Source organism: Chaetodon trifascialis, chromosome 10 (genome assembly GCF_039877785.1).
Source record: "Chaetodon trifascialis isolate fChaTrf1 chromosome 10, fChaTrf1.hap1, whole genome shotgun sequence".
NCBI classification, from domain to species: domain Eukaryota; kingdom Metazoa; phylum Chordata; class Actinopteri; order Chaetodontiformes; family Chaetodontidae; genus Chaetodon; species Chaetodon trifascialis.
In genome coordinates, this window is record NC_092065.1 from 17,337,543 (window position 1) to 17,365,330 (window position 27,788).

The window sequence follows — 27,788 nt, forward strand, 5'->3', positions numbered from 1 at the left end:
ATTATATGTGATATTTGTAGAATGTCATCATTAAAGTAAATAAGTCAACGCAGTGGTTTTTGGAAACATTAGCATGTGTGACCACCAGCCTCTAACGGTGAGTTTGACATTTAATAAGCCACCGGGCGTCGCAGGAAATTTGCTGATTTAACAGACCTTGAGCGAGAGCTGACAACAGATGAGTTATGAATGATCTCCTTGGATGAGGTTTATAGAAAGTCTCATATTTGAGTCAGTTGAGTTATTAGATATCAATGTGAGATAGAGGCTGGCTCATCCTCGGTCTCAATCAGTCACTTTGCTTTTGAGGTGAGTCATTCTGGAGAAAGATTGTTGATATTTGCTGAATTTGAAACGCAGTGAACATCGCCTCATGGTCCGCTTTTCCTTCACGGCCCTGGCTCTGTAGATGGGAAACAATCTGACCGAGCCACACGACAGCATTCCAGCCAATCAGCAACAGGTGGCGTTCATGCTTGCAAGAGGAAGGGGCCGGGAGATGTTTCTCCACAATGACTCCACCTTTCTCCACACTGCCACATGAGGCGTAAAGGTCCACTCCTCCTGCATCCCGCTCTCAGTGTGATGGTGTGGCCCACCAGCTGAACACAGCTCCAGCACTGCAGATGAAAGCGTTCCCCCGCCTGTCCGGAACTCCTCATTACTGCCCTATAGTTTTGTTTACGAGCTAAACCGCTCTCTGCATAGTGTCAAACCTCAGCCAAAAGGCCGTGTTTCACATTCCAGCCCATTATGCCGCAGCTGCACTGCGTCAACTTGAAGTGGCCCGACCTCGTTCAGGGTACCGTCTTTCTTCTGAGTGTGTTTATTTGTGGTCTGCGTGTGCGTCCAAGACCGAGATGTGTGCTTTGTTCGTGTGACTGTTATTTGGTCTTTGTGTCCTTATCTGCCCAATTATGATACTGCCCCGCTCTAAACGGACGCCTGCGCTCGTAATACTGTTAACACCGAGTGACCTCCTCTGCTTTTCAAATAGAGTCTTTCATATTTCTCTATTTAGAGGTTGGAGATAACAGCAGTCTCTCATTGTGACTGCGCTGATGAATATCGCTGGAGTGCAGTATCCCTGTACCTGTTTAATTTCTTCATGGAGTGAGATTGTAATTGTCTGTTCTCTTTCTGCCCCCCCCTCCTCTCTTCCCCCCCCCCCCCCCCATGCCACTCTATCTGTTTTCCAATCAGAGAGCCAGCTGCTCCCAGGGAATAACTTCACCACCGAGTGCAACATCCCTGGGAACTTCATGTGCGGGGATGGGAAGTGCGTCCCAGGTGGGTGGCAGTGTGACGGATTGCCCGACTGCTTCGACAAGAGCGACGAGAAAGGCTGTCGTAAGTCCAGTTTCGACTCCGTTGTCAAATCTTTTTTTTTCAACCCTCAGCTGTGCCTTGAAGCAGCGAAGCCAAATAGCCTATTTAGAGTCACGTCATGTCTTCTCAACTCCTGAAGTCCTCTCGCTATCCAATATTGCAGTCGTACTTCAGCTCCCGTCCCTATTCATAAAGCCATAAGGGCCATTTAAAGCTAATTCTCTGCCAACTTAAACAAACTTCTCTCCTCAATCCTCACCTCCCTCCCCCCGCAGAGTGCGCCCCTCCTCCCCCGCCAGACCCTCGGCCCCAGTTTAGCACCGGGGCAGAACTTAATACCATCAAAGCAAAGGCCGATTACTACTGCGCGCAGGAAGAGCAGCGCATGCATAATTCTACTGTAAGGCTACAGTAATAGTTCAGTTTTGATCCTCACTTTTAGTGGGCTTTGATCTTTCTGGTCTGCTGCTCCTCCTCTTCCCCCTCCCGTCTCAGCCAGAGCTCCACGCAAAGATGGGATTGCTGATGAAGATTGACTTTGAGGCCCTGCCACGCTGAATGGAAACCCCCATCTCCAGATATATTCATCTCTTTAACCATCTCGCGTTCTCACTCCTCTCTGGGCCTTCCCTCTGAATCTCCTGTGATTATCCTTGGCTTTTGGCTTGCTATTTGCTTCACAGGGGCTTGTTTTCAATTAGAAAAAAGCGTAACCCGCTTCTCGCAGAGATTCTTCTTTTTTTTTTTGTACCCAGCTAATTCCCTGCCAAAAACAAAATCACATATGGTTTATCCTCCATTCTGTCACCTCTCTCATTTTCTTCTTTTCGCCTCCTCCAGCAGTCGCTTCTCTCACTGTTGTCTCTTGCTGGCAGCTCAGGGAACAGGCAAACTACTCTTGACAAAGTTGTGTCCCATGGCATGCCAGCACTCACAGACAGAGCCCACAAGCTTTGCAGTCATCAGTCCTCTTAGCTTGTAATGTCTCTGTCATTCTAAGTCATGTATACATGTGTCCTAAACTGTATTCTTTAGTGCACATTCACTGCTGACATCTCTTTAACTTAGAAAAAGTCTCCTGCATTACTAAACTACTTAGATGGATGAGTTCTGTGTCCCAGATTTTCATCACTCAGTGGCCTTAAACTGTCAACAACTGTCAGACCTGCAAAGATAATATTCAGATTCCTTTGGACTAATTGCATCAGAATGAGATGCATTAAGTCTTCCTGTTCCAGCTAATCACACAGTTCATGTGTCAGTTTGTTACATCCTCAATCAAATTCAAGTAGAAGTACTTCAACATTCAAGTACTTTCACTTTGAACCTACAGATAAGCAAGGTTTGGGGGGTTTTTTGTCTGTTGCTGACACTACATGCTATGCTGCTGTAGACAAAAGCTAGTAAAAGTTATCACAAAGCATCACACTCAGCCTGCCTCTCCGGTTGTCAGAGGTCTATTTGTGTTTGTTGTCGACGTCTACATTATCTGCACTGGCATAAGTGGGCCTTATTATCCTCAAATAGATGGCTAGTTGTCAGTCGATATCTCCGGTGACTGCTTCGCAAAAATCCCCAGACAAGCCTCTGGCTCCATTAGTGGCCTCTGCCGGAACAGACAGACAGACAGAGGGAGGGAGGGAGAGAGGGAGGGAGGGGGAACCAAGGGAGTTAGGGGAGGAGAGGAGGTAGAGAGGAGGCCTCATTATGGTGGCTACAGCAGGAGTTCTGTCTATTATCTGAGGAGAACACAATGCCTGAAAACTTTGAGACTTGCAGCACTGGATTTTCTGCAAGTAGAATCATAATTACACCCCCCTCTAACAGCACACACACACACACATACACACACACACACACGGTATATAAATATATATATAAATATTTAACAGAGGGGGGTGCTTGATTTGCTAACTTAAAAGACAGTTTGTTGACTTTGCTTCTTCTCCTCTTGTCATTCAGCTGCATGAATACAGTTCAAAGAGAAGTTGGAAAAATGTCTTCTGTTTAGTGAAGTATTGTCATTAGACTGACCTCTTTACCTCTCCATGTTCTGATGATGTCTCCAATCACAGTCATGTTGGCGGCAGACCGCTGTTGAGCACCTCAGGATATCAAACTTCCTTCCGTCTCTAACATGATCAGATGTCTTCTAACAGGAGGTTTCTAACAACATGTGGTTTAATTGTGCATCGATGGAGAAGATTTTTTTAAAGACTTTTGACCACTTTCTTTCCTTAATTAGTCCATTTTCATTGGATGAGACTAGATCATTAAAGCTTCAGTGGGTAAGATTTAGGGGGATCGGTTGGCAGAATATGCAGAAATGGAATATGATGAACAAATATCATTCATTAAATGATGTTTTCATTAATTTATGATCCCCTGAAAATAAGAATCACTGTGTTTTTTTTAACCTTACAATGAGTTCTTCATACCTACAGTACAGAGGGAGCAGGTCCTTCATGTCGCTCCATTTTTCTACAGAAGCCCAGAATGGACAAACCAAACACTGTCAAGAATCCATTTGTCACTGCAGGTTTTTCCTACAGGCTCAGAAACATAGGGGCTGAGGCCAGGAGTATTCAGTTGGTTGCAGCCTGCAACCTCACCACTAGATGCCACTAAAGCATCCACACGGGACCTTTAAAGTATTATGTTTTTAGTAACCCCTGTGCTCTCTTGTCTTCTCTTCCTGCGTCCTTTGTTAGGTATGGACACCGTGTGCCTTGCGTACATGCATGCTGTATATACACAATAACTTATTTATAACATGTATGTGTGAACATGTACAGTCTTTTGCTCTCCAGAGCCAGTCTCTATTTTTACCACATACACTTGCACCAGTAGACAGCTGTAGTTAGAGCACATATCCCCTGTAAGCCTTGTGCTGATGTGGGTGTTTCCCATCTGAGGAATAGTTCTGCAGAGCCTGAGGTAAAGGTCACATGTGGTGACATCTCCCCGGCGTCTCATTAATGAGAATTTTGTTTTTGGAAATCGTGCCGCTAACGGGGAGACACAAAGGCGAACAAATCAATTTGGACTGACAAATTACTTGGCTGAACATGTAACAGATCAATTTTCCTTTGAATCTGTGTGAAATGCGTAAAACCCAGATTTCACCAAAGCACAAAGTAGCACACCGACTTTCACATATTGGGTTGCATTGATCCAGTCAGTGCAAAAGTGTTTTGCAAGACAGAACCACCCACACATGAACTCGCGATGGCAGATTTTTATTTTTTACCAGCAGTTGTTTGCCTGGAAAATAAACTTCTCTCTGCCGTTTTTTGACTATATTTTCTTCCAGCGTTATCACTGGGTGAAGAAGCTATGAGGAGAATTATGCAAACCTGGTCTGCTTGCCTCTGTCTTTTATTTATTTGCTTATTGTAGATGCATCCCAGCCTGCTATGCCTCATTGGCCAGGGATTGTCTCTCGAATGGTCAGGGAATGTTTATTCTCTTGGAAAAGATGGGCTTCTCCCTTCCTCCCAAGCCCCACTGCTCCTCTCTTGTTTGTTTGTTCTTCCGGTCCCCTCTAGCACAAGGGTGAACTTGAGTCATGTAAATACTTTTTTGCTGGCTCTTACACTAAATAACAGTCTGGGCTGAGAGGAGAGAGGCAAGATCTCCAGCCTGAGTCTTATTGCATTAAAGATGCAGCTTATTGTATTACTGTCCTGCTGCGCGAGGCCAGGACCCCCCTACAGACCATTTTTATCAAGTCCAATTTTTTATGGAGTGTAACCTCTGCTTTGCTCCTCATGAATTTAACTGAATTTCACATGAAAACATATCAGCAGTTTCTACAGTATCTCCAGCACTGAACGTCTTCTCTATGTGGGCATCATTGTATGCATATGTGTTGGCACGTTTGAGGGGTCTTCAAGCAATGATTCAGAGACAGGCTGCTGACTAATTCCTCACACAAAGAGGTCAAAAGTACCAGGCTGCTCTCTGGTGTCCGTAACGACAGCCTGGGAGGGTGTTAGACGAAATGGATACTGACAGAGGAGAGAAGGAGGAGAGCTGACTGAGCTTACTGGGCCTCAGAGCCAGGATTAGCCTCTTTGCCCTTGTCCGGGCAGAGCATGAGCAGACCAGAGGAGAGATACATAGTGGGGCCGAAAGGGTGAGTGGACATGATGTATAAGGCAAGAAGTGGGGAATCAAAGACGAGGAAGAAATGCAGTTGGGAGAAAGAGGAAAGACAAGTTCGTTTTAAAGAAATGACTCTTCTGAACAAGCAGTCCTGCAGGCAGAGGCTGTGCGGCGTTTCTGTGTGGAAGAATTCATGTATTCACAATTCTACACTTAAAAACTTATGTGCAAGTTCAACTTTTAACCAGAGGGGCCATCAGCAGGGCCAGTGGCTCTTACGGAGCAGCCATACGATGGGACTGCTCGTCCAAAATGAAGCGTCACCACGTGTTGAATCAAGGCTCAAGTGCTCGTCTTGCCACTTGTTCAACATCAAAATGACATTACCTGTATAGGGTTAGGGTTATCTTGGCTTCCAGTCACGTACAGGATGTTTCTGGTTCAGTCTGTGTTTTCTGTTTGTGGTCGCCGGTTAAATCTGAGGGCTCACACGATGACAAATCAGTTGGTTGAGACCCAAAAACATTTTCCTTCAACCCAAAACGTCTTCTTTTTCTAACTTCTTTCCGACAGTTCCCTTTTCTGTGCAATACTGACTCTTTTTAGCCTTTCGGGCTGTGTTACTTTTGCAAGAATAACACCATCTTCCACTTCAAATGAAATGTTGAAATCGTAAGCAATAAAATGAACCATTGCCCAATTCATACACTCTGGGGGTTTGGCTAACTTTAGATGAATGTTGCTGTGTAGCTTACATTTCCGAGTCAGTTCACCGACGTGATGACTCTTAGGCTTGAGCTACACGTTTTAGCATGTAGCATTCGTGAAGGGAAAATCACTTTTGATCCGCTCAACAGTTGCAGACATATTAAACCATGTGATCTGTGCCATTAAGCGAACTGTCTTTGTTCCATGACATTCTAAACTCTGCACATGCCAGGCGTGTCTCTAACTCCTCTCCTACTTTATTCAATCACACTCAGGAAGGGCAGAAAATTGGAGGCTCAACCAAGGGCTGATGTTTTGTCAGTTGCTTTAAAAGTCTATTAATACTTCATAACAACTCAGGAAATAACTGGAGTTTTCATTACCTGATGTGCTGTTTATTGATCCGGTTAGCGCTACCCAACAATTAGGAGCAAAATAAATTCTGTTCATTGGATTACTGGAATATTATCACATTATTGCTTTCTGCAGTCACAACACAACCAAAGCCTGGAGCAACATCAATGGAGCTTTTTGTTTTTTTGTTGCGTACTGACCTCCACAAAATGCCCACGAGATATTGAGTTCAAAGAGCCGCTAAATGCTTATCAACAACAAAGTTCTCCTCGACAGCAGGGGTGGAAAATAGCTAAAAAGACTCCTGAGACAGATCGGTTATGATTTAGATATCAAGGCTCCACACACTGCCAATTCTTTACCAAACCCCACCGTGGGTAGGGAAGGGGCTGCTGAGATTAGGAGTGTGTGTTTATAGTGATAAGAACAATGACCAATGCTCTGACTCGAACACAAAGAGCCACATTCTGCTGACAGATCTGTTTTCCTTCTTCTGTTGTCTCCTGTTCGTGCACTGCTTCATTGTGCAAAGGTGTCCTTTGCTCTGTTTGTTTTTGTGTTCCTGTGTGAGCGTATGCAGTCAGGGGGATATCATGGAAAAAAAAAAAAAAAACGCACTTGGGATTGGGGGGGTTTTGGGAGACTGGAGCATTTCTTGGTTTGTGTGGGTTGTCTTCGCCCAGCTCAGGAAAAAACAAGAACTTTCAAGAGAGAATATGGAGCTTTGATAGCAGGAAATGTAAATGGGACTGATTCTGGTGCATCTCATGTGCGGCTGATCTATGAGCTGGTGTAATTAATACTAAGGAACAGGGATGAAATATTGATTAGGGTCTTACACACAGTCTTTTTTTTTCTCTTCCAGTTTTCCCTTTTAGATCGAATGCTATCCTTGTTCGATCAATAGTCACAAATTAGGTAAAATGAATGCTTCAAAACCCTCAAAGGAATAAGAAATACTGTCTTGTCATTTTACAATACAATGTCGGGCACCACCAGTTCAGACAAGGCAATTTTAGCAACACGCTGCCTTCTATGATGAATATTGCAGCAGGGTTATTATCAGACAGATCACTCGCTGCTTTTTCACTACATGCCCTTGCTTCCCTCTCCTTTTATCTGAAGCTGTTGAAGTATTGCTGATGTTTTGCACATGCGCTCGCTGTATGGTGTACGAGCCGCACTTGCTTCCTCATCTAGCATAAAGCTTGATGGCTTCGCGGAACGCCAGTGGCCCGTAAACGCTCGGCCCTCGAGCTGAAGGCAGCTCTATCATGTTGCAGTGCCTCTCCCTGCACACAGAAGGTTGCTGTGTTTTACAACAAGCGTGCAGGGCTTAGACAGTGAAAAGCACGGAATGATTATTTTGATCCCCAAGCCCTCTAGAGTGAAACTACCCTTGCCCTTCTTGCTTACACCCTGACTCCATTACCTATTGATTTCCTCCCCTCAGAAATGCTCTGCACGGTCAGAGAAACCTTTGAAGTCCTCAGCTGTCTCCACGCTTTCTCGGCCTCCATTCTGTCCCGCTCCCTTGCTGCTGTTTTCTTTCTTATTAGTCTTTTCCTCCGGTGCTTCTCCTCACTCTGTCAATCATGCATGCCCATCACGACCAATCCTACCTGTGGCAAACAAGTTACTCTGTTCTCTGGGGAGGCGAGGAGAGGGAGAAAAGGGGAGAAGCGTGGTGAGTGGCACAGAGGTGCATGCTGGGGAAGAGCAAAGCGTACTGCCTCTGCAACAAGAGCTCTGCTGTTGGATTCAGCCTGGCATGAATGCTGAAGCCACGGGGGAGATAAGGGCGGTGGAAAGAAGAGACAAACAGCAGTATTCAGTTTCAACTTCATGTCAGATTATAAAAATGATTTACTCTTAAACCCAAAAATCTGCCATGGTGCCGCACTCCCCGGCCTAGATTTGAACTTTGTTTTGCTTTTAGCGGGAAATGTTTGGGATTGTTTTCTGTAAAAAACAAATGAAGAATGGATGTTTGGAGAAAGTGCGGTACATTATTCTCAATTTGTGGAAGAAATTTGAGGCAGATGTCAGAATCTACAGCTCAGTTTGGTGTGTGGCGGTAATTGTATGGCAGACGATAAAACAGAGAGATGGAGAGTGTTTATGTGTGTGCTTTCGTGCCTTTGTTTGTGTGCCCTCCAACCATGTGTTTTCGCTGTGTTGCAGCCACGTTTTTCTGCTAGTGATAGTCTTACCTCAAGGAATCAGCTCCACTGCTAACCTCATTCGTTCTCATTTGTGCTGCTCGGCTGAACACTGGAACCAGGTTTGGACGCCATCCAACACCCTGCCTGCTTTTTGTAAACAACTTCTACAAAGGCTTCGGGAAGAGAAAGAAAATTTGGCACGAACTGAAGCGGTTCAAACCAAGAAACATGGTTATGACAGAAGGGATGAAGACTGGAGGAAATGGATGGTTGTAGGTTGCAGAGGGAGGCTGAAATGATTCAGCATCACCTGGATCTGCAGCAAGACTTGAATTTGAATAGCCGAAGCACCAGACGTGGAATTAAACAGGACACTGTCACAGGATCATCAAAGGAAACTTAATAAGTTTTGTGTTTTTACCATCTCTTCCGCCCTCAATTTGCTCCCTCTAATTAATTTTTCATATTCTTGCTCTGAAAACTGCTCAGCTCAGGCTATAAAGGGCCATGCATCCTCCAAAATACAGCTAAGCACATTAGCTCTATCCCTCCAACCAGCGCTGTCTCTCCCACCCACCAATTTCCCTTCATGAGCTTGCCCTTCATGTGACTTTTGAGCTAATTTGGAACACAAACACTGGGTCAGATGATTCCTGCCAGCAGTAGAAGTGGTAATGAGGATTTGGGTGAGGGAGGGAGTGGATGAGGAGTCTTAGAGCTGTCCTTCTAACCGAGCCGGCCGAGCAAACAGGAGAAAGAAAAAAAAAAAAAACGGCTGTCAGGATCCATAGCCAAGAGAGTTGGGTACAAAACAAAAGAATCTAGAAATAGAAGCGAAATCCTGGACATGTAAAATAAATAAAAATGGAGACGAAAGGATGATATTGCCTTTGGTTGTGGCCAGATGAATTTCAGCTTCCCCCTCCACCACAGCATGTTTGTGTATCTTTTCTTTTATGTATTGCTACAGCTCGAAGCCATGTCTGTTTTTCAGCCTGGCCTCTAATGAATGTGATATACCATGCAAAATGAGCTTTGAGTGGTTAGGGCCTCTGCTGTCCAGGTAAACAAAGGCTTCCCAGACTATAGACACAGAGATCGGGCGCTATACCAGCTTCCTCCAGCGTTCAGCGGATTACATTTCATCCTGGAGACGGGCGCTCCAAACCCTCGTGGTTGTTATGCCTAGCCCTCCCCCCTCGCTACACATAATCGCCGCAGCTTGAAAGAGCTCATAAATCAGCCTCGCACAATATATCGTAGAGGGAAAAATGTGCGCCCCTGGCATTTGAGACGGCACAATGCCAACCTATGAGCGGGCCAATTCCACCCTTTGTATTCGGTAGAGAGAGAGAAAAAAACAGAAAGGCTGTTTGGTGGCTTGCTTTGAGATGTCTAGTATGCCCGCTCACCCTCCCCCTCGCTGTGCGTTTAAGTGTGTGGGTTGTTCCATTCTTTTGTATGTTTATAATGCAGCTGCATCATTGGCGTTAACTTCTAGTCTTATTTAACTCGTATCATAACAATGTCTCAGATGTAATTGGTAGCTTTGCCTTTCTGTGTCTCTAGTAAGTACGATAACGGCAGTGGTAGCTCTCACACAAAGCCAAATTTACAACTTTAAGCATTTGTATTGCAATGCAAATTACCGGAAGGGAATAATCCATGAGTAGTTTAACTACAGCGAGAGTGGAGAAACAGTGGTCTGAGAGAGGATAGTGCAAACTAAATAGCTTTGGCTGTGCTGCATTGTCTTTTGTAGGTCTTTTTTGTCGCCATCTGGCTTTAAAATTCCCACTTCATAGTGATCGAGCTAAAGAGGGGTCCTTTATTTTCTGATGTCTTTGCTTGCATCTACCTTCTATCTTGTTTTTCTCCTCGTGCCAGGGAAGATCAATGTGTTTCAGTTAAAACTAGGGGTTACAGCTAAACGGAGGATGCCAGGCATTGATGTTCTGCGGGCTCGTCACTCAGTCTCAGGCCTGTCCTGGGAGATAAGTCCTGTGGCCTGCTTAGGCTGATCAATGGCTGAATCCATACAAACACTCTCCCACACGCTTTGCTCTCTTTGTCTTTGTCATTAACTTGTTTTCTTCTCCTATCAGGACTTTGTGCTCAGGATCTTACCCTTGCCTCGTCATACAGAGAACATGAAGATAAGCAGTGCAGAAGAAAATGAGCTTCATAATTATTTGGTCTCTATAACAAAGCAGCTCTTTGACTCTTTGAACCTTGTGTAATGCTTAATTGTTGAATGGTTTAACATAAATTTGAGTCTTTTATGTAATTGCAGTAATAACTTTCTGAAAGCTTTGCTGACCTTATCGGTGGGTCCCTCTCTTCCCTTGTGCATCACATCAATTCTGTCATAAAACATGATGTAACGCATTGAAATCTTCCTCATCATCTCCACATCACCCATAGACTAATCAATTTTCCTTCTTCCCCCAACCCTCCGTCTGTCCTCAGCTAAGGTCAAGTCAAAGTGCGCCCCCACATTCTTCGCCTGCGCCAATGGCGTCCACTGCATCATCGGACGCTTCCGCTGCAACGGCTTCAGTGACTGTCCTGACGGGAGCGACGAGGAGAACTGCAGTGAGTCTCACACAACAACCAGTTCCAACAGCAGCAATCTGTCTCATCCCATGGCCTCCAGAGGTCGTGGTGTTCAGTGATGTACTGTCCTCCAGTCATAACAGTTTAGATTGTTTTACTGCTCATATATCCAGAGGTGGGTTGAGCACTGAACATGTGCACAACTCAACTACAATTATTCCTGTAAAATCTGAGCAAAATGTTAAGAAGGAAGTGCAGAAAATGGTACACAATCAGTTTGCTAATAATGAAGTATTCAGCCTGTAAAGACAGTTGTTGTGCTTGGCGCCCATAAATTGATAACAGAAAGCCTGAATTACAAACCTGAGGTTGTGGAGTTGTAGGAGTTAACCAGACAGGGGGGGTCTAGTAGTACCCTCAGAAAGGAAAGTAAGAGTATCCCGGCTTCTGTTGTTTCAATTGTGGCAATTCTTTTTTGACTGAATCTCTTTCTCATTATAGAAGTGTCTTACAAAACTGCTGAAGTCCACCCTTTAAGCTAGAAAAATGCTTCCTCAACAAAGTATAAACAAAGAAGCACTTTGCATATAGTGTGAATGGGTCAGTGCAAAAACAACAGCAATAAAAAAAAAATGCGTTATTTCATTTAATTAAGGAGCAGCAAACATTGTTTGACAAATGTGCATCTTTCACACTTCTGCCTCTTCCTCTCTTCTTCCCTCCTCCCTCTATCTCAGTTTTGTATTGTGTGTAAAGAGAATGTCTTGCTGAACTTACATCTCAACCTCCATCTCTGGAGGTTGGACAGTTGATTTGTGAAGCAAAGATCTCAGTGTTTTTCCAGAGGCACAACATGCGCATGAGCATCATGTAAGTGTTGCTTTTTTTTTTTAGATTTGCTCATGTGCAGTGGGGGCAGGTGTTGTCAGAGATAGTCACTAGAATTTATTGTTCTGCCTTGTTGCTTTAGTTTTTGTGGTGTCTGAACTGTACTGCTCGTACTTTCTAAAGCGTGAAGCAGGTATGTCTCTCCTTTCAGAGGAAGAACATCCTTCTATAAAGAATGCAATTTCTGTACTGTTGCTGCCCCCTTCATTCACTATGAAATCCTGCATTTAGAGCAGATGATGACAGTGGTGGCATCCATGGTAAATTGCATTACCTTTTCAAAAATGTTTGAATCGTCTTTATTTGTTTGCTTTGCTTGCAAGTCCTGACTGTGCACCCTTGGGTCCAGCGTTGCCTTGTAGACAGGTTAATACCCATGTTATATTGAACTAGAGGAGAGGGGGAACATCCAGGTGTAGTCTATATTATCAGACACATTGTTTGTCCTCACACGACCCCATCGCTGCGTTCCCAGCGGGGATCGTGCATCAAGCCAGTCACTCACCATTGTCAGAGGCAGTGTTCCTAGCCTGCAGGGCCCCACGCTCATAAATCTAATCTAGCCATTTAAATGGAGATTTGCTCCACACTCCCAGCACATACTGCGTCACAACTGTGTAATTGTCTGGATCTTTTCGCAAGATAATTCTGCCTCGTTTTGCAGAAGGGTTTTTTTTTTTTTTCAGTTTGATTTTTATCACACAGCCCAAGATCAAATTTGCAAACTGGCACTGTTTTAATGTTTCAAATATTCTTCAGCCATGTTTTTCTTTTAGTCAGTGGTGGGTCATATCAAAGAGTTGTATGGGATGGGATCAATAAGCACACAAAAACATCTTGACACAAAAACACAACTGTTTTTTCTTCAATTTTTTTTACGCGCTGCAGTTTGTTTTTCACTGTCTCTGACACAGTTGCTCCTGTTTGTCAGGAAGCGTTGAATGGAAACCTCTCACTGTAACAACACTTACTCAACTAACACTTGACCCTCGACCTCTGCCCTCACTCCTCCACGACAGGCAACCCACTGGTGTGCTCTGAGGCTCGCTTCAAGTGTCGAAATGGCCACTGTGTAGACCGCAGCTTCTTGTGTAACGGCCAGGACAACTGCCAGGACAACAGTGACGAGGAGCTCTGCCTCACTACAGCAGGTAAGTCAAATGTCTGGTTTAAAAAGGGATACAAGATAATAATGATGTGTAAATATCACTGAGACACTATGTTTCTACTTGACCACTGGTCTACGAGGAGCCATAAAGTGACAGAAAGTGCGAAGGCGTTTGGCTGCGATATAAAGACTACAATGCACGACACTTCTACATAAGCAGGTAACTTGTGAACGGAATGTGCTGACTCAGCAAAGTGAATCAAAGGCTTCTACTTGATTACAAACTTCAGATTGAACTCCATACGTGCAGCAAAAAACCTACAGTATGCGTATTGATGGTCGTGTTCATTATCTAGTAATGGACGGTGGCGCAGCAGGTAGTGCGCGTACCCGGTTCGATCCCCGGGTCGGACGGGGCCTTTCTGTGTGAAGTTTGCATGTTCTTCCCGTGCATGCGTGGGTTCTCTCCGGGCACTCCGGCTTCCTCCCACAGACCAAAAACATGCTCATTAGGTTAATTGGTGACTCTAAAATTGTCCTTAGGTCTGAGTGTGAGCGTGAATGGTTGTCTGTCTATATATGTTGCCCTGCGATCGACTGGTGACCGGCTCAGGGTGCACCCTGCCTCTCGCCTGTTGACAGTTGGGATTGGCTCCAGCCCCCCCGCAACCCCGAAAAGGGATAGTCGGGTATAGACGATGGATAAACTACACTTTCTGCAGGAGGGTATTATACAAACTTATACAAACAAAGGATCGACTGTGGAAATGTCGTAATCATGTACATGACGATCTTTTGTCTGCAGTTTTGGAGCTAGTGTGAAAAACACTGCACACCGCACTAGAATCTTAAACCTAGTGTGATTCAGTCTGTCAGAAATAGCCACAGAGATGGCAATTATGCTGGACGTGTACGTTTTCTCTCACAGTGACAAGTCCTTAAATTGTCTCTATTTCCTCTCACTTTATCCACTTCATTCAGAGGTTGCTCACAGCAATGACACACTGGGTCGTGACCACTTGTTTGGACAAACTTGCTGAATTTAATCACACTGCAATAGCTGGAAATATTGGCAATGAGCTCGGAAGCAGATTTCAGAACAGGCGGAAGCTTGTAGGTCCAGTATTTAGCTTTTTATACATCTGATAAAATGATGAGACAGGCACCATGGCATCATCCGTATAATGTGGTGAAATATATTGACGACATTGTGCTGACTTGGCATTGTCACACAAATAGCAGCAGCATCATCCCTGACAGTGAGTCTGATGTCTTCTGGTATAGAATGTCTTATTCCACTGACAGCTTCACTTCTCAGGCGCAGCTGCTGCCACTACAGCACAACAGTCGACTTCTGTCAACACTTCAGCTGCACTTCCACTGGCATGATTTCTTCCAGCAGTCCAGCCCTGCTGTGTATATAACCCCAGGCTATCAAATGTGGACCAACGTCACTGTATTTTTTTCATTTTATTATCTTTCCATCTTTCCCAGTGTATCCCTACTCTCCTGTGTAGGTGCCGCTGTCACATCGATTTACTCTGTACTAAAAAAATTTAAAAAAGTCTGTCAGAAATGACAAAACGGAAAACAGGCTAAGTGCGGAGTTATAACAAAAAGAGGCAACGATAACCTGTCAGTGTCACAAGACAGTAATGATATCACCAGCACTGAGAGAAGCAGCAAAAACTCAAAGGGCAAAACATGTCTGAGAAACAGGGAAGGAGCTCTGCAGCGGTTACACATCAGACTTCAGAACATGAGCACAGAAGATCCTGGTGAAACTTTTTCAACACCGCTTATTCTCTGAAATAAAATTCAAGTGTTCAGTATTTCCCCGACTGTGAAAAATACCCCTGATCTGACACAGATTGAATTATGGTTGCAGGAGATAATTACGCCGCTTATTATGGTTTAGCCTAGCATCTAAATCGAATATGCTTCCAGTCTATTTTTTATTTAGCCTAATTAGTGAAGCTGATTTAGTCAAATTTCTTACCTCTGCGTGTGTGTGCGCGAGCGCGTGTGTTTGCGAGAGAGACAGAAAGGAAGGGAGTCCATCCATCATCACAAGGCCTTCTTTTCCAGACTCCACCGCTCAATGCAGAGCCGCTGAATGCTGGATGGAACTGCATAGTGATGCAGAAATATTGATTGATATCCGTTTCCACTGCACTCCATTTCCTTGTTGACAAGTGAACAATACCAACTGTGGTGCCGGCTGGCGGAACGTAGCTGTGTCTCGTTACGGTGTCTGAGGTATTACAGTAGATCTCAAACCAGACTCAGTAGCTCACGGTTAGCAGAAGACTTAATGCTTGATGGATTTGAAAAATGTTGCTTACGTTTAATGCAATTAGCATTCGCTGCTAATTACCTGGTAGAAAACAGTCTGGTGCAACTCAGATACATCATATCATAAAATGTTTTTGCAGCTCTTGGGCTGAGTGAAAATCTAAGCTGTAAGCTTTATGATACACGGTACTGCTGGTCCTGAGTACAATTAATGTACTCCATTTCCCACAAAGAGAAAGTGTTCTGCCTTGCAGCGGTTTTATTAAAAGGCAGGCTATGGTTGACTGAGAGGCTTCTCAGGCTGCCTCCATCTCGAAAATGTTTTCAGGTGTCTAATAATAGTGTATCCAGTTTCATCTTTTTCTTCTCATAAAAATGCCTGAATTTTCAACTACCCAGCTGAGTCGTTTGCATGATTTCAATGCAGCTCTCACAGAAATGGACAAGTGCGCCTTCTTCTGAGCTGTTCAGAAGTGTTGTGATGTACCAAAAGGCTCCCTGTCGGCGCTGATTCTAGAGGAGTGTTTGTATGTATGGTGCGCGATTGACCTAAATGTTCCCCTGCTTATTTTGCTGCTGCAAACCTGTGTAGCGCTGTGTTAAGTACAAGTGTCGAGAAGCTGTGAGCTCCATGTTGTCGTGACCTTCAGAACCAATGAATGAAGAGCAGCTCGTTTTTTTTTCTTTCATTTGTTTTTTAAGTTATTTATTTTTTATCATCGCCCTCTGTGGAGCGAAGGCATCGCCGCAGTTTGACACTCTGCATTTCTTTCCTGTATGCACACACACACACACACACACACACACACACACACACATACTCACCTTACATTCTGCTCTGACTTTGCCTCTCTATAATAAGCACAGACCTGCAGGTGACAGATAAGGCCTACAATATCCGCTCTAAGCCACCTGAGCACAGCATCTCCTTCCTCACTTTCTCTCCTGTACTTCTTCCTCTGTTCAACTCCTCTTCCTCCTTGCCCATAATTACTTGCTTCAGTGTCTCCACATTTGGTTGCTTGATTTGAATAGTCAAGTGAAAGATCAGCACGCGGCCTGTCAGCGGACACATCAGCGTGGCATTTATAGAGTAGCGTTTGCTTATCCTGCCCTAGAGGTGTCCGATAATTAGATCCACAGAAGCAACGCCATCCTCCAAGCTCTTTATGCCTCTAGTGTTTTTATTTCCCATCAGAGTGATTTGAAACAATTTGGCACAGTTAGATGCAAACAGAGCAGCTCAGAGCTTTACTGTTTATCGTTTTATTTGATGGGTAATTGATTTTTGAAATAGCAGAGAGGCGGCAAAGTGGCAAACGGTGCAATGTAACAATACACAATCTTCTAGAAATGCATTGGTGCAATCATCGCGCAGTGAGATAGTAGGAGCAGGAGAGGGGAGACTGTAACGGATAACAGAGATAAAGAAATGGAAAGTACACCACATAAACATAATATAGTGAACCAGAAAGGGAGTCGCAAGGAGCAATGAATAGCAATGGGCGGGAAGATGGAGGTAAGCAAAGAGAGGCAGGTGATTTGGTATAGAGGAAGGCCGGGATTTGGATAGAACTGAGTGAGGGGTCGCGATAAGCTGGGGAGGAGAGCAGCATCCATCTCAAGTAGAGGCCCGAGGCCCTAGCAGTGTCACTCTGGAAACAGAAACGGGATGAAAGCGAGCAAAGCAGAGCTTCCCTTTGCTCTCCCTGGTCTTCCCGGCTGCTGGTAGCAGGTCAAAGAGAGCGTGCAGTGATGGAGCGCATGTTTGCCCCCGCAACGAATCCGCCCCAGGGCTCACAGGACGCAGCCAGATGCTGGGGGAGCCCTGGCTGACTACAAGAGAGCCACTCTGCATATCCAAGGAAGCGAATGCATGAGCGCCTGAGCACACTCACACACAATCACGCAGTCAATTCTGGGAACATTACACAGACCTGCATTCATTTCTTGAGACTTACCATAACCAAAACAATCAAGCTTTCCTCACCCTAACCCTGACCGTAACCTCAACCCAAGTGTTCACCCTAAAATATAATGATTTATCTTATTGGGACTTGATTTTTTTGTCCCCACACATACACACACACATACACGCAGACTAACAGTGCACCTCACTGCGATTGTTCTGCGTATTTAATTGCAAAAAATAACTCCAGAGGAAACTTTCTGAAGGTCATAGCACCGACAAGTTAAAGGACAGAGTACAAAAGTGATGAGCACAGAAGTTGACACTTTTTTAAAGTGTCTGAGACTCCCCTTAGAGTCGTTTAAGAAAAGTAATTGATTTAAAATGCACACATCAGCGTCTCTCATTATGCATTAATTAACACAAGTAGTAAAAGAGTATCAGATGGTTTGGTGACTGTGGGAGAGTGCGATAGTGATTAATTCTCACATCTCCTCTATCTCAAAGAAGCCTCATCGAGGCCTTTTTTTTTTTCTTTTTTAACTGAAGAGAGAAAAAGCAGCCGAGCGAGGGCAAGTGTAAGTGATGTGAAGGTAGGAACAGAGGGCCAGAGAATGAGGGCTTCAAAAGCTCTCCGTGGCTGTGTGTGTTTTTGAAGATAACGTATGCTTTTTGTGGTCGCAAAAAATCAAAGGTGTTTGTTTTGGTCGTGCGTGTGCATACGTTTCCGTGTGCATTTGTTCTTTCGCTGAACAACTCCCACATTTAATGTCCAGATTGTGTTATGTTCTTCAATAACACCATGCGAAGCCGTGAGTGCAAAGCTGTACAATCGTGCAGTCAGTTTCGTGATAGGCTGTAGCTCGAGGAAGATTTATGCTTTCATGGCTGCGTCTCCTCTAGGCTATTTATTTTAATATCACTGCAATAACTAGACAAATAAAAGGTAAATACATCCTTAAACACATGAAGACTGCACCGGCTGCGGTGCACAAACACTTTGAAAGCTTCAGTACATCAATTAGGCGTCTTTGAACAAAAGAGGCAACATCAATGCTGCAGACCAAAATGGTTGAAGAAAGTTGACATTCAGGACGCATTGTGGAATACATTTACACTGTTTGCTGGATAAACTCATTTACATATGATTTAAATTACAATGCATTGTAAACAAAATTATTTATAGTCTTCCTGCTCTGGGGTATCACTCTTTCAGCGATGGAATCACACCCAGGGGTAGGACGCTGTTTGCACACTGCCTCACTGCATACTGTATTGTCTGTTTTGGAGTTTTCAGACTCCTATGGAGACAGACAGCAAGTCACTCATCAAACTGAAGAATGCTCATGCAAACTCTGGTGTGTGATCCACCAAGTGTAACTGCTGCAACACAATTCTGTTGCACTTACGTTCTTCACCACTGACCCCATCAGTGTCATCAATGGCCTACAGGTCCTCAGAGAGCAGTCAGTCAGAGTGAGATGTTGGGCAGCAAGCTGACAATTATCATTAGTCTGCCAAATGAGTATACTGTCAAAACTCTGGCAGCTAAGTTCTCTCTTGACCCTGGTCGGTTTGATGAAAATAAGCCACCAACTAAACACGGTGAGAGATCTGCAAAATTAAGTGGTGGCAAGACTTTTCGGAAAATGTGACTGTGTATAATTAAACTCGCCAGCTGCTTTTGATTTTCGGTGAGAATCCCTTGTTTCACAGTGAAGGGCGTTTGGTAACTAACAATGTCTGTCCAGCTAAAACATTAATATGATCATAAGCTTTATTCCAGCCACCGTCGCCACATATCCACAAACCCGCCGACTGTACAAAAAGCAATTTGAACCTTCTGGTTTGTGTATGGAGCGCTGCTCTCTGAGAAGTCAAATCCCTCATTTTAAACTCCAGGGACGCTTCCCTCCCACAGAGAGTAATCTGCAGCTTTCTATTTGTTATATCCTCCTAAGGCTGTGTAAGAACTACTCGATAGATCCACTAGCACTACATCTGCTGTTTTGCATAAGCACTATGTATTCAACAACCTGCCTTCACAGCCCTGCCATTTACAGGGCCAATAAACACCAGTAATTCAGACGGGGCTGTATATACAGTGACTGTGTGCTGACATCTAGCAGTAACTCCTGCCTCTCCATTAGAGTTGCCAGTAAAGTGGACATTAATATATAGTGTCAGTGATATATAAAGAACAAAGAATGTCAGAGTGATTAAATGTCCCTCAGTCTGCATTCGCCATTGGTATCCTTTTAGCTTGCTAATAGCTTCTCCCACAGCCACGTCCTCCCCCATTGACTGCTGCCACACTTTGGGCCCGGATAATATAGCTGCTATAGATTAAAATGACAAGTTAATCCATGTGCACTTTTTGTGGTCGAGACGTCTGTGACGTTGAGATGTTGGTCTGTTCATGCCCTTCGTCAGTCGCACTCAGAGCACTGGCAGAGAGAGAAAGGTGTGGGAAGGAGCATGAAATGGTGCAGGGGAATATAATGGCAGTAGACTGAGGTGTGGGAGTGGAATGTAATAATGCCAGTTCATCAGAGCCAACGCACACTTGACAGGCTCAAATAGGGAAGGTTGCACATGTCACCGCCCATGGATTTGAACTCTGGAAAAGTTTCAGGCTTTTGCTTTTGTTAGCCTAAAGCACGCTCACAAAGCAGTGCTGAGGGGCTCTCGGCCGTTGGTCTGCAGGAGAGGAAGGCAGAGCAGTTGCCAAGATGCTTTTAGCTGCTGCTGGCAAAGCTGAACTGAGAGGGTGCAGCTTCCTATTTCCATTATTTAAATTTTGCATAAAATCGTCTTCCAGTGTAGTTGTAGTAAGAGTGCATTTTAAATGAGGTCTGGCAGTAGCATTTAGCGTCTCTACTGTTATTTTATGTTTTCTTATGTGGCACCATGCATTGTGCACAGCCTGCTTTAGTAAAGTGTGAGAATATATCAACCCATATTTTCATCTTTCATTACTTGTCACCCTCCCCTCCCTCTCTCCCGCTTACCAAGGCTAAGTGTCAGTCTTTTCAGAGCTCCTGTTGTTTAAGGACCTTGTTGCCGTTTGCTGTGGCCACACAGGGGGGTCACTCCTGGGGCCGGAGTCTGCATGAATCATCCCTGTCCTTGAATCACTTCCAGTCAGCCGTGGCTGTTCAGGCTCCTGTAAATTAACAACCTTTCCCTCAGAAACCTGTCCTTATTCAGTCGCCATGGTGATGGTGGTCAAGTGACGACCTGCACCCACGGGTTGGTGGAGGAATTTCACTCCAAACAATAGCCCTACTGTTGCTGTTCGGTGGAGTTGTACTTTGAGCGTTGGTGCTTTATTTTCTTTGTGTGTGTCCATGTATGTGGGTGCATGGGTGCATGGGTGCACTTGATTGTTTTCCATCGCTCCCTGTTGCCATTCTTACTATACTTCCACTTTAATAGCTTTCTGGATGAATGGCTCAGAGGAAGGTTTGGGTTTGCCATTTAGAGATAATATAGCTCAAGTGTCAATCTCTGGTTGAGCTGGCTTGGTCCATTATGGCCACACGCCAGCCAAAAACATTGAACCAAGGTGAATGATCTGATTTTGAACCATTAGGTCACTTAAGTAACGCTATAAAACGTAAAACCCCCGAAAGGGAAGAAAACAAGCTCATTAGGCCGCTGATTTGTGCTTCTACGCACATCACATTTGCATTAGAGTGTGTTAAGCCTGGCCTCAACTGCAACATTTCCCCACTCCATCTACACTTGGCTTGAAAGACGTGTCCCTCTCTGGGCCCTCGCTACACACTTACTGGTTGGCTGACAGCAGAAAGGAGGTGAGATCACCACATAAAGTGTGCTTGAATGGGGTACTCTTAAGTCTTTTCTTTTCACCTCTGCATCCAAATCATTTCAGTCATTTACAGTGCTTCCACTCTTTTCACCATGCACTAGCTATTGTAAAAAAATATGTGCCTGCCTAGTCTGCTTTGAGGAAAATTCCAAGGCCTTTATCTGTCCTGAACAATTTCACATTAAAGAAAGACCAAGAGGTGTTGAGGCTGCAGCAGTACTAGATATTGAGTGCTCGTTAGTCATCCTGCCAAAGTCTTCAGTAGCCGTTTAGTGCTAGCAGATACTTTGACGACTTCTTTGCGAAAGTTTAGAGATTATTAATGAAGTCTTTAATGGGTTCAGTGTGCAGTAAAAAGAACTTGAAAGGAAATTTAATCACTCCTTGTTTTCAGTTTCTCTTAGAAATGTTTCCATAAGTTTGTACAAGCAGCTTTTTTTTGGTTCTAGCTCTGTTGGATCTTTGTCGCCCAAGAGAAGGAAAAATGCTGTTTTTGCATTTTTAAATTGCAGTTAAAAATGGGGGGAAAAAATTATGAATCCAGAGCAAGGAAGTGCACTGAGTATGATTTCATTCTCTTGGATGGCTTTGATGAATGTTGGAGAAATTTCGATACAGTACTTTTAAGAGATGGTTATGTGCCCAGAACTCAATTTAATTCCTCCCCACACACACGCGCGTGCATAGACACACATTTTTTGACCATATTATCGTTTCTTCAGGCATGTCTAATGCATCCATCCATAAGTAGCAGAATCACTTAGTAGCATTACATCTCTAGTCTGCTGGAGTAAATCAAAGTGACAAAACTGCGACATCAAATTTGAAAGAAAGACTGGTGTGTTAAAGCCAATAACAGAGGCTGAAATATCACTAAAAATGGAAGTAATCAAGAGCCGGTGCTCCATTGCATCTTGTGAAAAGAAGTGGCCTCATAAATGCCTCTCCTTTAGGCTACAAAATCACGCTAATTGGTTGTTGCTTAGGATATGGATCACTAAACACATCATCTAGTCTGCTGAATACAGCATTACCTTCTCATTCCACAATGTGCACTGATGTATTGGTTACCTGACAGTAACTAATCCAGTGTTAATTACTACTAAAAGGCAGCATTATCCCCACATGCATCTACTCAAGTGGCAATGGAGCAAAATGGTGTGCAGCTATTAGGAGCAAACAGATAGACACCCTTGAGTGAGGCATAAGGTGTCAGTGAGCTTTCATGAGCCGAGTTATTCTCCGTAAATGCGTTTTCTGCCAATACTTAAAGTGTGCATTCACCCGTGATGTGGTTGAGCTGAAGGTGTTGCTCGACAGACAAAGAGCCAGAGCAGTTATGAAAGTGTGATAAAATGCAGATGTGTGTCTGGGTGGCGATAAAGGTGAGGGTGCAATGGTGTGTGGGTGTGTTTTGGAGGTTCGAGCAACACGCTGTGTATGTGTTGGGTGTGCGCGTATCCATCAGGGAAATGCAAAAAGAAGTAAGGCTCAAGTGGAACGAAGGAAAAAGAAGAGTGCCCTGGAGAGAGAAAAGAGGGATTGCATGTCAGGGAGTGTGAGAGATAGATATGTGAGAGGACGGTGGGGGTGGGGGTGGGGTGGGGGTAGAATATGGGATGAAAAAAGAGCAAAATGTCAGTGTGAAGACGATGGAGCGGAAGAGGAAAGGAAAGCGAGAGGGAAGCTGATGGAGATGAGGGATTAGGGAGAGTGGCAAAGCCATTGAGGAAAAAAAGATAAAACCCTCTGGATTCATTGTGTAGAAAGACAGGGAATCAAGGGAGAGGACAAAGAAGCGAAGGAAACAGTGAGGTAGAAGCGGTAACTGGAGAAGGGGTCATGGGTGCCGGTAGAGAGAGAAAACCCGTGAAGAGAGACGAAGAGAGGAGGTGCAGGAAAAGATGAGAAAGTAAGCAGTAAATACAGCGTCCTCAGAGAAGGGAATAAACAGGCAGAAACCTGAGCGACAGGTGCAGGGAACAAAAGGAAGAGCTGAACAGAGAGGATGTGGGGGGAACGACGGGAAACAACAAAGTGAGTGATCAGGATGAGTGGATTGAAGTGGAGCCAGAGTGGCGAGGTGGGAATGAAACAAAGCAGGGTAGACAACAACAAAGGAGAGAGAAAGTAAGGAGAGCAGGAATGTGAATGATGACAGGAGAATGGAGGGGGGGGGTGAAAAACTGTAGGGGGAGATTTTACTGTAGGGGGTCATACTTGAAGCTCAGAGATTGAATGGTGGGCCAGGATTAGTCCCTGCATGCAACAGTGGTCTTATTCATGGTAATTACTGGATTCTGCACCATATTTCTCAACTGCTGTCTTCTCTTTTTTTATTGCTCTCTCCCTCCTCTGACTCACTCTGCTCATGTACCATTAACCTCCCATCAACTTTTCTCAATTTTGGCATTTGGTTTCCATCTCCACCCTTTTCTCATCACTTCTCTTTACTCTTTACCATTTCACCTCCTCATTCCCCACTGTCTTGTCTCCTCTCACCACGGGCTTTCTCCTCTCGCCTCTCTGTTTCCTCTGGCAGCGCGCTTTGTTCAGATGGGCAATGCTTAAATACATGAGAAGATAAAGCCACTCTGTTCCTGCACTGTTTTTCTTTTTTTTGTATTTGAATCATTCCCTCTACCATCCTCTTCCTCCTTTTTGTCTCTCTCTGTCTCTGCCTCGCCCATTCTCTCTCCTCATATAGTGTCATATGGACACTCAAGCAAGAGATACAGTGAACAACAGAAAGAGATTTTTGGGATGTGTTTCACCTTTGGTCCTTCTCTTAAGCAGCTTTGTGTGATGGACAGTGCGCCTGCAGGACTAATGTGTGTACGGTTCTGTGCTGTACGTTTGGGAGCTGCTGTGCAGTGTGATTGTGACATTGATGGAGAGAGAACAAATATAATTGTTCACAAAATGCATTGCTCTGAAAAGCCAAGAAAGGGCCTTAATTATTGTCACATTCACAAAAAGCAGTCTTAACCTCAGGCAGCATACTTAATTAAATGCATATTTTTTGACATAACAATAATAAGCAATATGAGTTCCTATGAAGGTGAAAACTATATTGACAGTCAGTATAATCCATCAATGCACGTTGACGCTTTCTAAATTAGTTCTTGTCTGTATTCTGCTGATGACTCTTGGAGCAATCCAGACTGTACATGCCTGTTACTGACATTATTATAGTTGGTACGTGGTACTCATCCTCTATAGGTAGATTTTAAAGTTCCTCTCCATGCATTCAATTAAACCCCTAAAATCATCTCCGTACATCACAATGACATATTTTCCATGAAACAAATATCCATTCATGTCTTACGTTGTCTGAGATGGAACTCTACACCTTTGCCTTCATGTAGTATTAATGTAAGTAGTCCCTGCATCTGTCTCCACCCACCCCTCCGTCGCTCGATTACAGCTTCAGCTCTGCTCATCAAACACACAGACCTCGCCAGCAGCTCAGCTATCCGACAGACTGTTGTTGAGTAACATTTGCTCTAACTTTCCTCATCCACATCCCCCAGCCATATAAAATGTCCTGTCAGCATTTGACATCGATCATCATGTAGCTTGGCAGGCTAACTTTGGCTAACTTATCTTGCACACTGCAGAGTTGTTGGACGCAGCTAACGGATAAAAGACGAGAAAAGTAAACTTACTGGTGAACCAACACGTTGGCTCGTCCTTGCTGTGTCTGCAGGATAAATGGACAGAGCACCATCTGGCTTCAGTATAAATTTTGTGGCAAAACAGTACTCTGGAAAAAAAAGGCTACGTCACCATTTCTCCATTTGCAGCTTTGCAACTGAAAACAGAACACGTCTCTGCCATCAATTTGAAAATAGTGAAAATTAGCTTGCAAAATACCAATACAATGCCTGGCTTCTCCCCTGCTACCCCTCATTTCACCATAGCCCCACCCTGCAAGCTGACAGGATTGGTTCCTTATGTATGTTAGGTATGAAACTCTGGCTGAATCAGTGTTTGTGAGGCGATGGTGGCAATGCTCAGACATGGCATAGGCTGCTCATTTCACTCAGAAATTGTTTTGTGGCATATAAAAAAGACTACCTGGACATGTTAGCAAGTTTCATTGGACAGGATCTTTAACATGGATTTGCAGCCATGATTCACAGTGATAACTTATCAGTGATCAGGAGAATAATCTCGTTTACTGCTTGAGTTTCTTATCTGAAAAACACATTGCAAGCTTTTCTTAGTCTTAGAAAAGACTCCAGACTTTAAAAGCTGCGAATGTTGCACGTAGCAGTGCGACTACACATGCATCTCTGAATCACTTATACATTTTATTGGCTGAGTTTGCAGTTTAATACCCAGTCGATTAAAGATATTGATGTTCTTTGTCTGATGTGCTCCTTCACTTTGAACTTTGTCAGACCTGTTAGACTACGTTTAAACTGAACCTTTTCATGTTTTTGTTGTAATTGTCAGTGCAGAAGAGCCACTGCAACATCAGTCAAGGTCAGAAGACACACACACACACACACATCAGTACATCAAATGTGGACAATGGTGAATATGCTGTATGAATACATTTGCAGGTCATTTTTAAATACATTGTCAACATCACTAGGAGGTTGAATGTGCATTTGAGCCATTAAAAAGCCAGACTTTGGTCAGTTCATTATTTTTCAGTACACTGAGTAACAGTTTCACACAGTACTGGAGTGAATAAAAAAGAACTTACAAGTGGCTGCAGGTAGGGAATACCAAAATAGAGTGAAATTTCTGCCCTCTATGAGAAATTCTTACATGGCATAGTCATCCAAATGTGTGGGTTCCTAAACCAGCCTCATAGCCAACAAGCATCTCAGACGGAAGTATATTGAGATTGACGTTCTCATTTTCTCCAGACTGCAGGATTATTGCATTTGGAAAGATGACTATCTTTCAGATGTTTAAATAAGACAGAGAACCACGCATGCACACACGCACGCACACTCAGAAACTCCATAGTTCTTTAGGTGCAGAAGTAGAACTCTTATTGCCTGTTAAAGCACCTCACATGGGCTATAATATGCATTTATTTACTCTTGTAAGTTATGAGACACTTCTTTATGTGCCTTTGCGTTGTATGTGCTGCGCTATAGGCAAGCTCCTTGTAGACTATGCACAATGGATGTAGATGTTTAGACCAACTGGGTGTATTCCTGAGGGACGGCTTTGAGTGATGTTTTATAGTTGCTAGCCTAGTTTCTCAAAGCACCATCTTCCAGCTCTGCGAGTCTACTGGGAAACCTTTTAGCGGTGTTTGAATGCAAATGTCATCAGGACCGCAGAGCTGTGGTTTTCTTTGCCTCGTCTTTTTTTTTTCTCTTTTATTAAGTTTCTTTTTTTCTCCAAGAATGGCTTGAAACATTTCACAACTTCTAAAAGACAGGTCTTATTTTGCATGCATATGCTGGCAATTCACCTTTTAGAAAGTAGTGATTTTTTTAAAGTCATGTAACTTCTTTTTCTGTGGCTCTGCCTGGGCAATGGTTGGTCTGTGCAACACTAATTCATTTCATTCATTTTTCTGACCCTGACTTCTTATCAAGCATCACAAACACATGACAGTCTCTTCAGTTCAACACAGCATCAGAAGGACTCTTTCTTAATGTTAGCATGTTAGCATGGTGTGTCGCATGGTATGGTATGAGCTGAGAACACTGAGGATCGCCTGTCTAAGAGCTTAAACTGATCAAAGTTGGCTTCAACCTAACTAACTCTTGACTGCTGATATCAGTTTTTATCCATGCAACTTCCTCCCTGAGGAAGAAAATATTTTTCAGTGAACATTACAGCCTCATTTGCAGGCCCTAAAAACCTCACTTTTATGACCCACTGTGGTTCAGTTTCATGCATATTAATCCTCACCAAGTCTTGAGTATGTCGTGTGTCATTATCCCACAAGACATTAAATTGCACATGTCCAAAGGAAATGGAGGAGCAAGTTATTGCTGGAAAAAATAGAATTATGTTGATGACACAGGCTTCAGGAAGGTTGTGAATGACATTAAATATAGATATATGCGGATAGGGCTATGTGATATAGCAGTATGTGTTGACACTTTGCATTCCTCCGCACAGCACGAATCCAGGCAGGAAATTTGCATGACAGCAATGTCACTCCCTGATCCATGCAGAAACCTGAATTACGTTACTTTCATTATGTTCAAGCTGCACTTTTGCAGATGTTTAGAATGAATCGGGTCTTGTATAGATCAGGCAGTGACAGGCAACACAACCAGCCACGACAAAATGGGAGCTTTTATTTATCAAGTACATTATTATTATATAAAACATACATACTATAATATATGACTACAATCTATACTATATATAAAAACAGAACTACCTTCATTTAAAAGTACACTAACTACAAAAACACGTTACTATGAAGACATGTATTAATATACTGAGTAGTTCTAGCATGTAGAGTGGAATTGGGACACAGTCCTGTGCCTGTAATTACATCTGTGAGGGGTATGCCTCATCATACAAACCCTCCACAGCACGCTA

General features: G+C 43.8%; 1 protein-coding gene across 1 annotated transcript in view; it reads left to right on the plus strand.

The window, feature by feature from the left end:
* The window catches only part of ldlrad3 (low density lipoprotein receptor class A domain containing 3), a 73,117-nt gene that overhangs the window by 25,330 nt on the left and 19,999 nt on the right, over positions 1–27,788 (plus strand). The window contains exons 2-4 of the mRNA XM_070972348.1: positions 1,204–1,350; positions 11,133–11,258; positions 13,127–13,258. Coding sequence (XP_070828449.1) covers positions 1,204–1,350; positions 11,133–11,258; positions 13,127–13,258 — 405 coding nt within the window. The remainder of the gene's footprint in view (positions 1–1,203; positions 1,351–11,132; positions 11,259–13,126; positions 13,259–27,788) is intronic.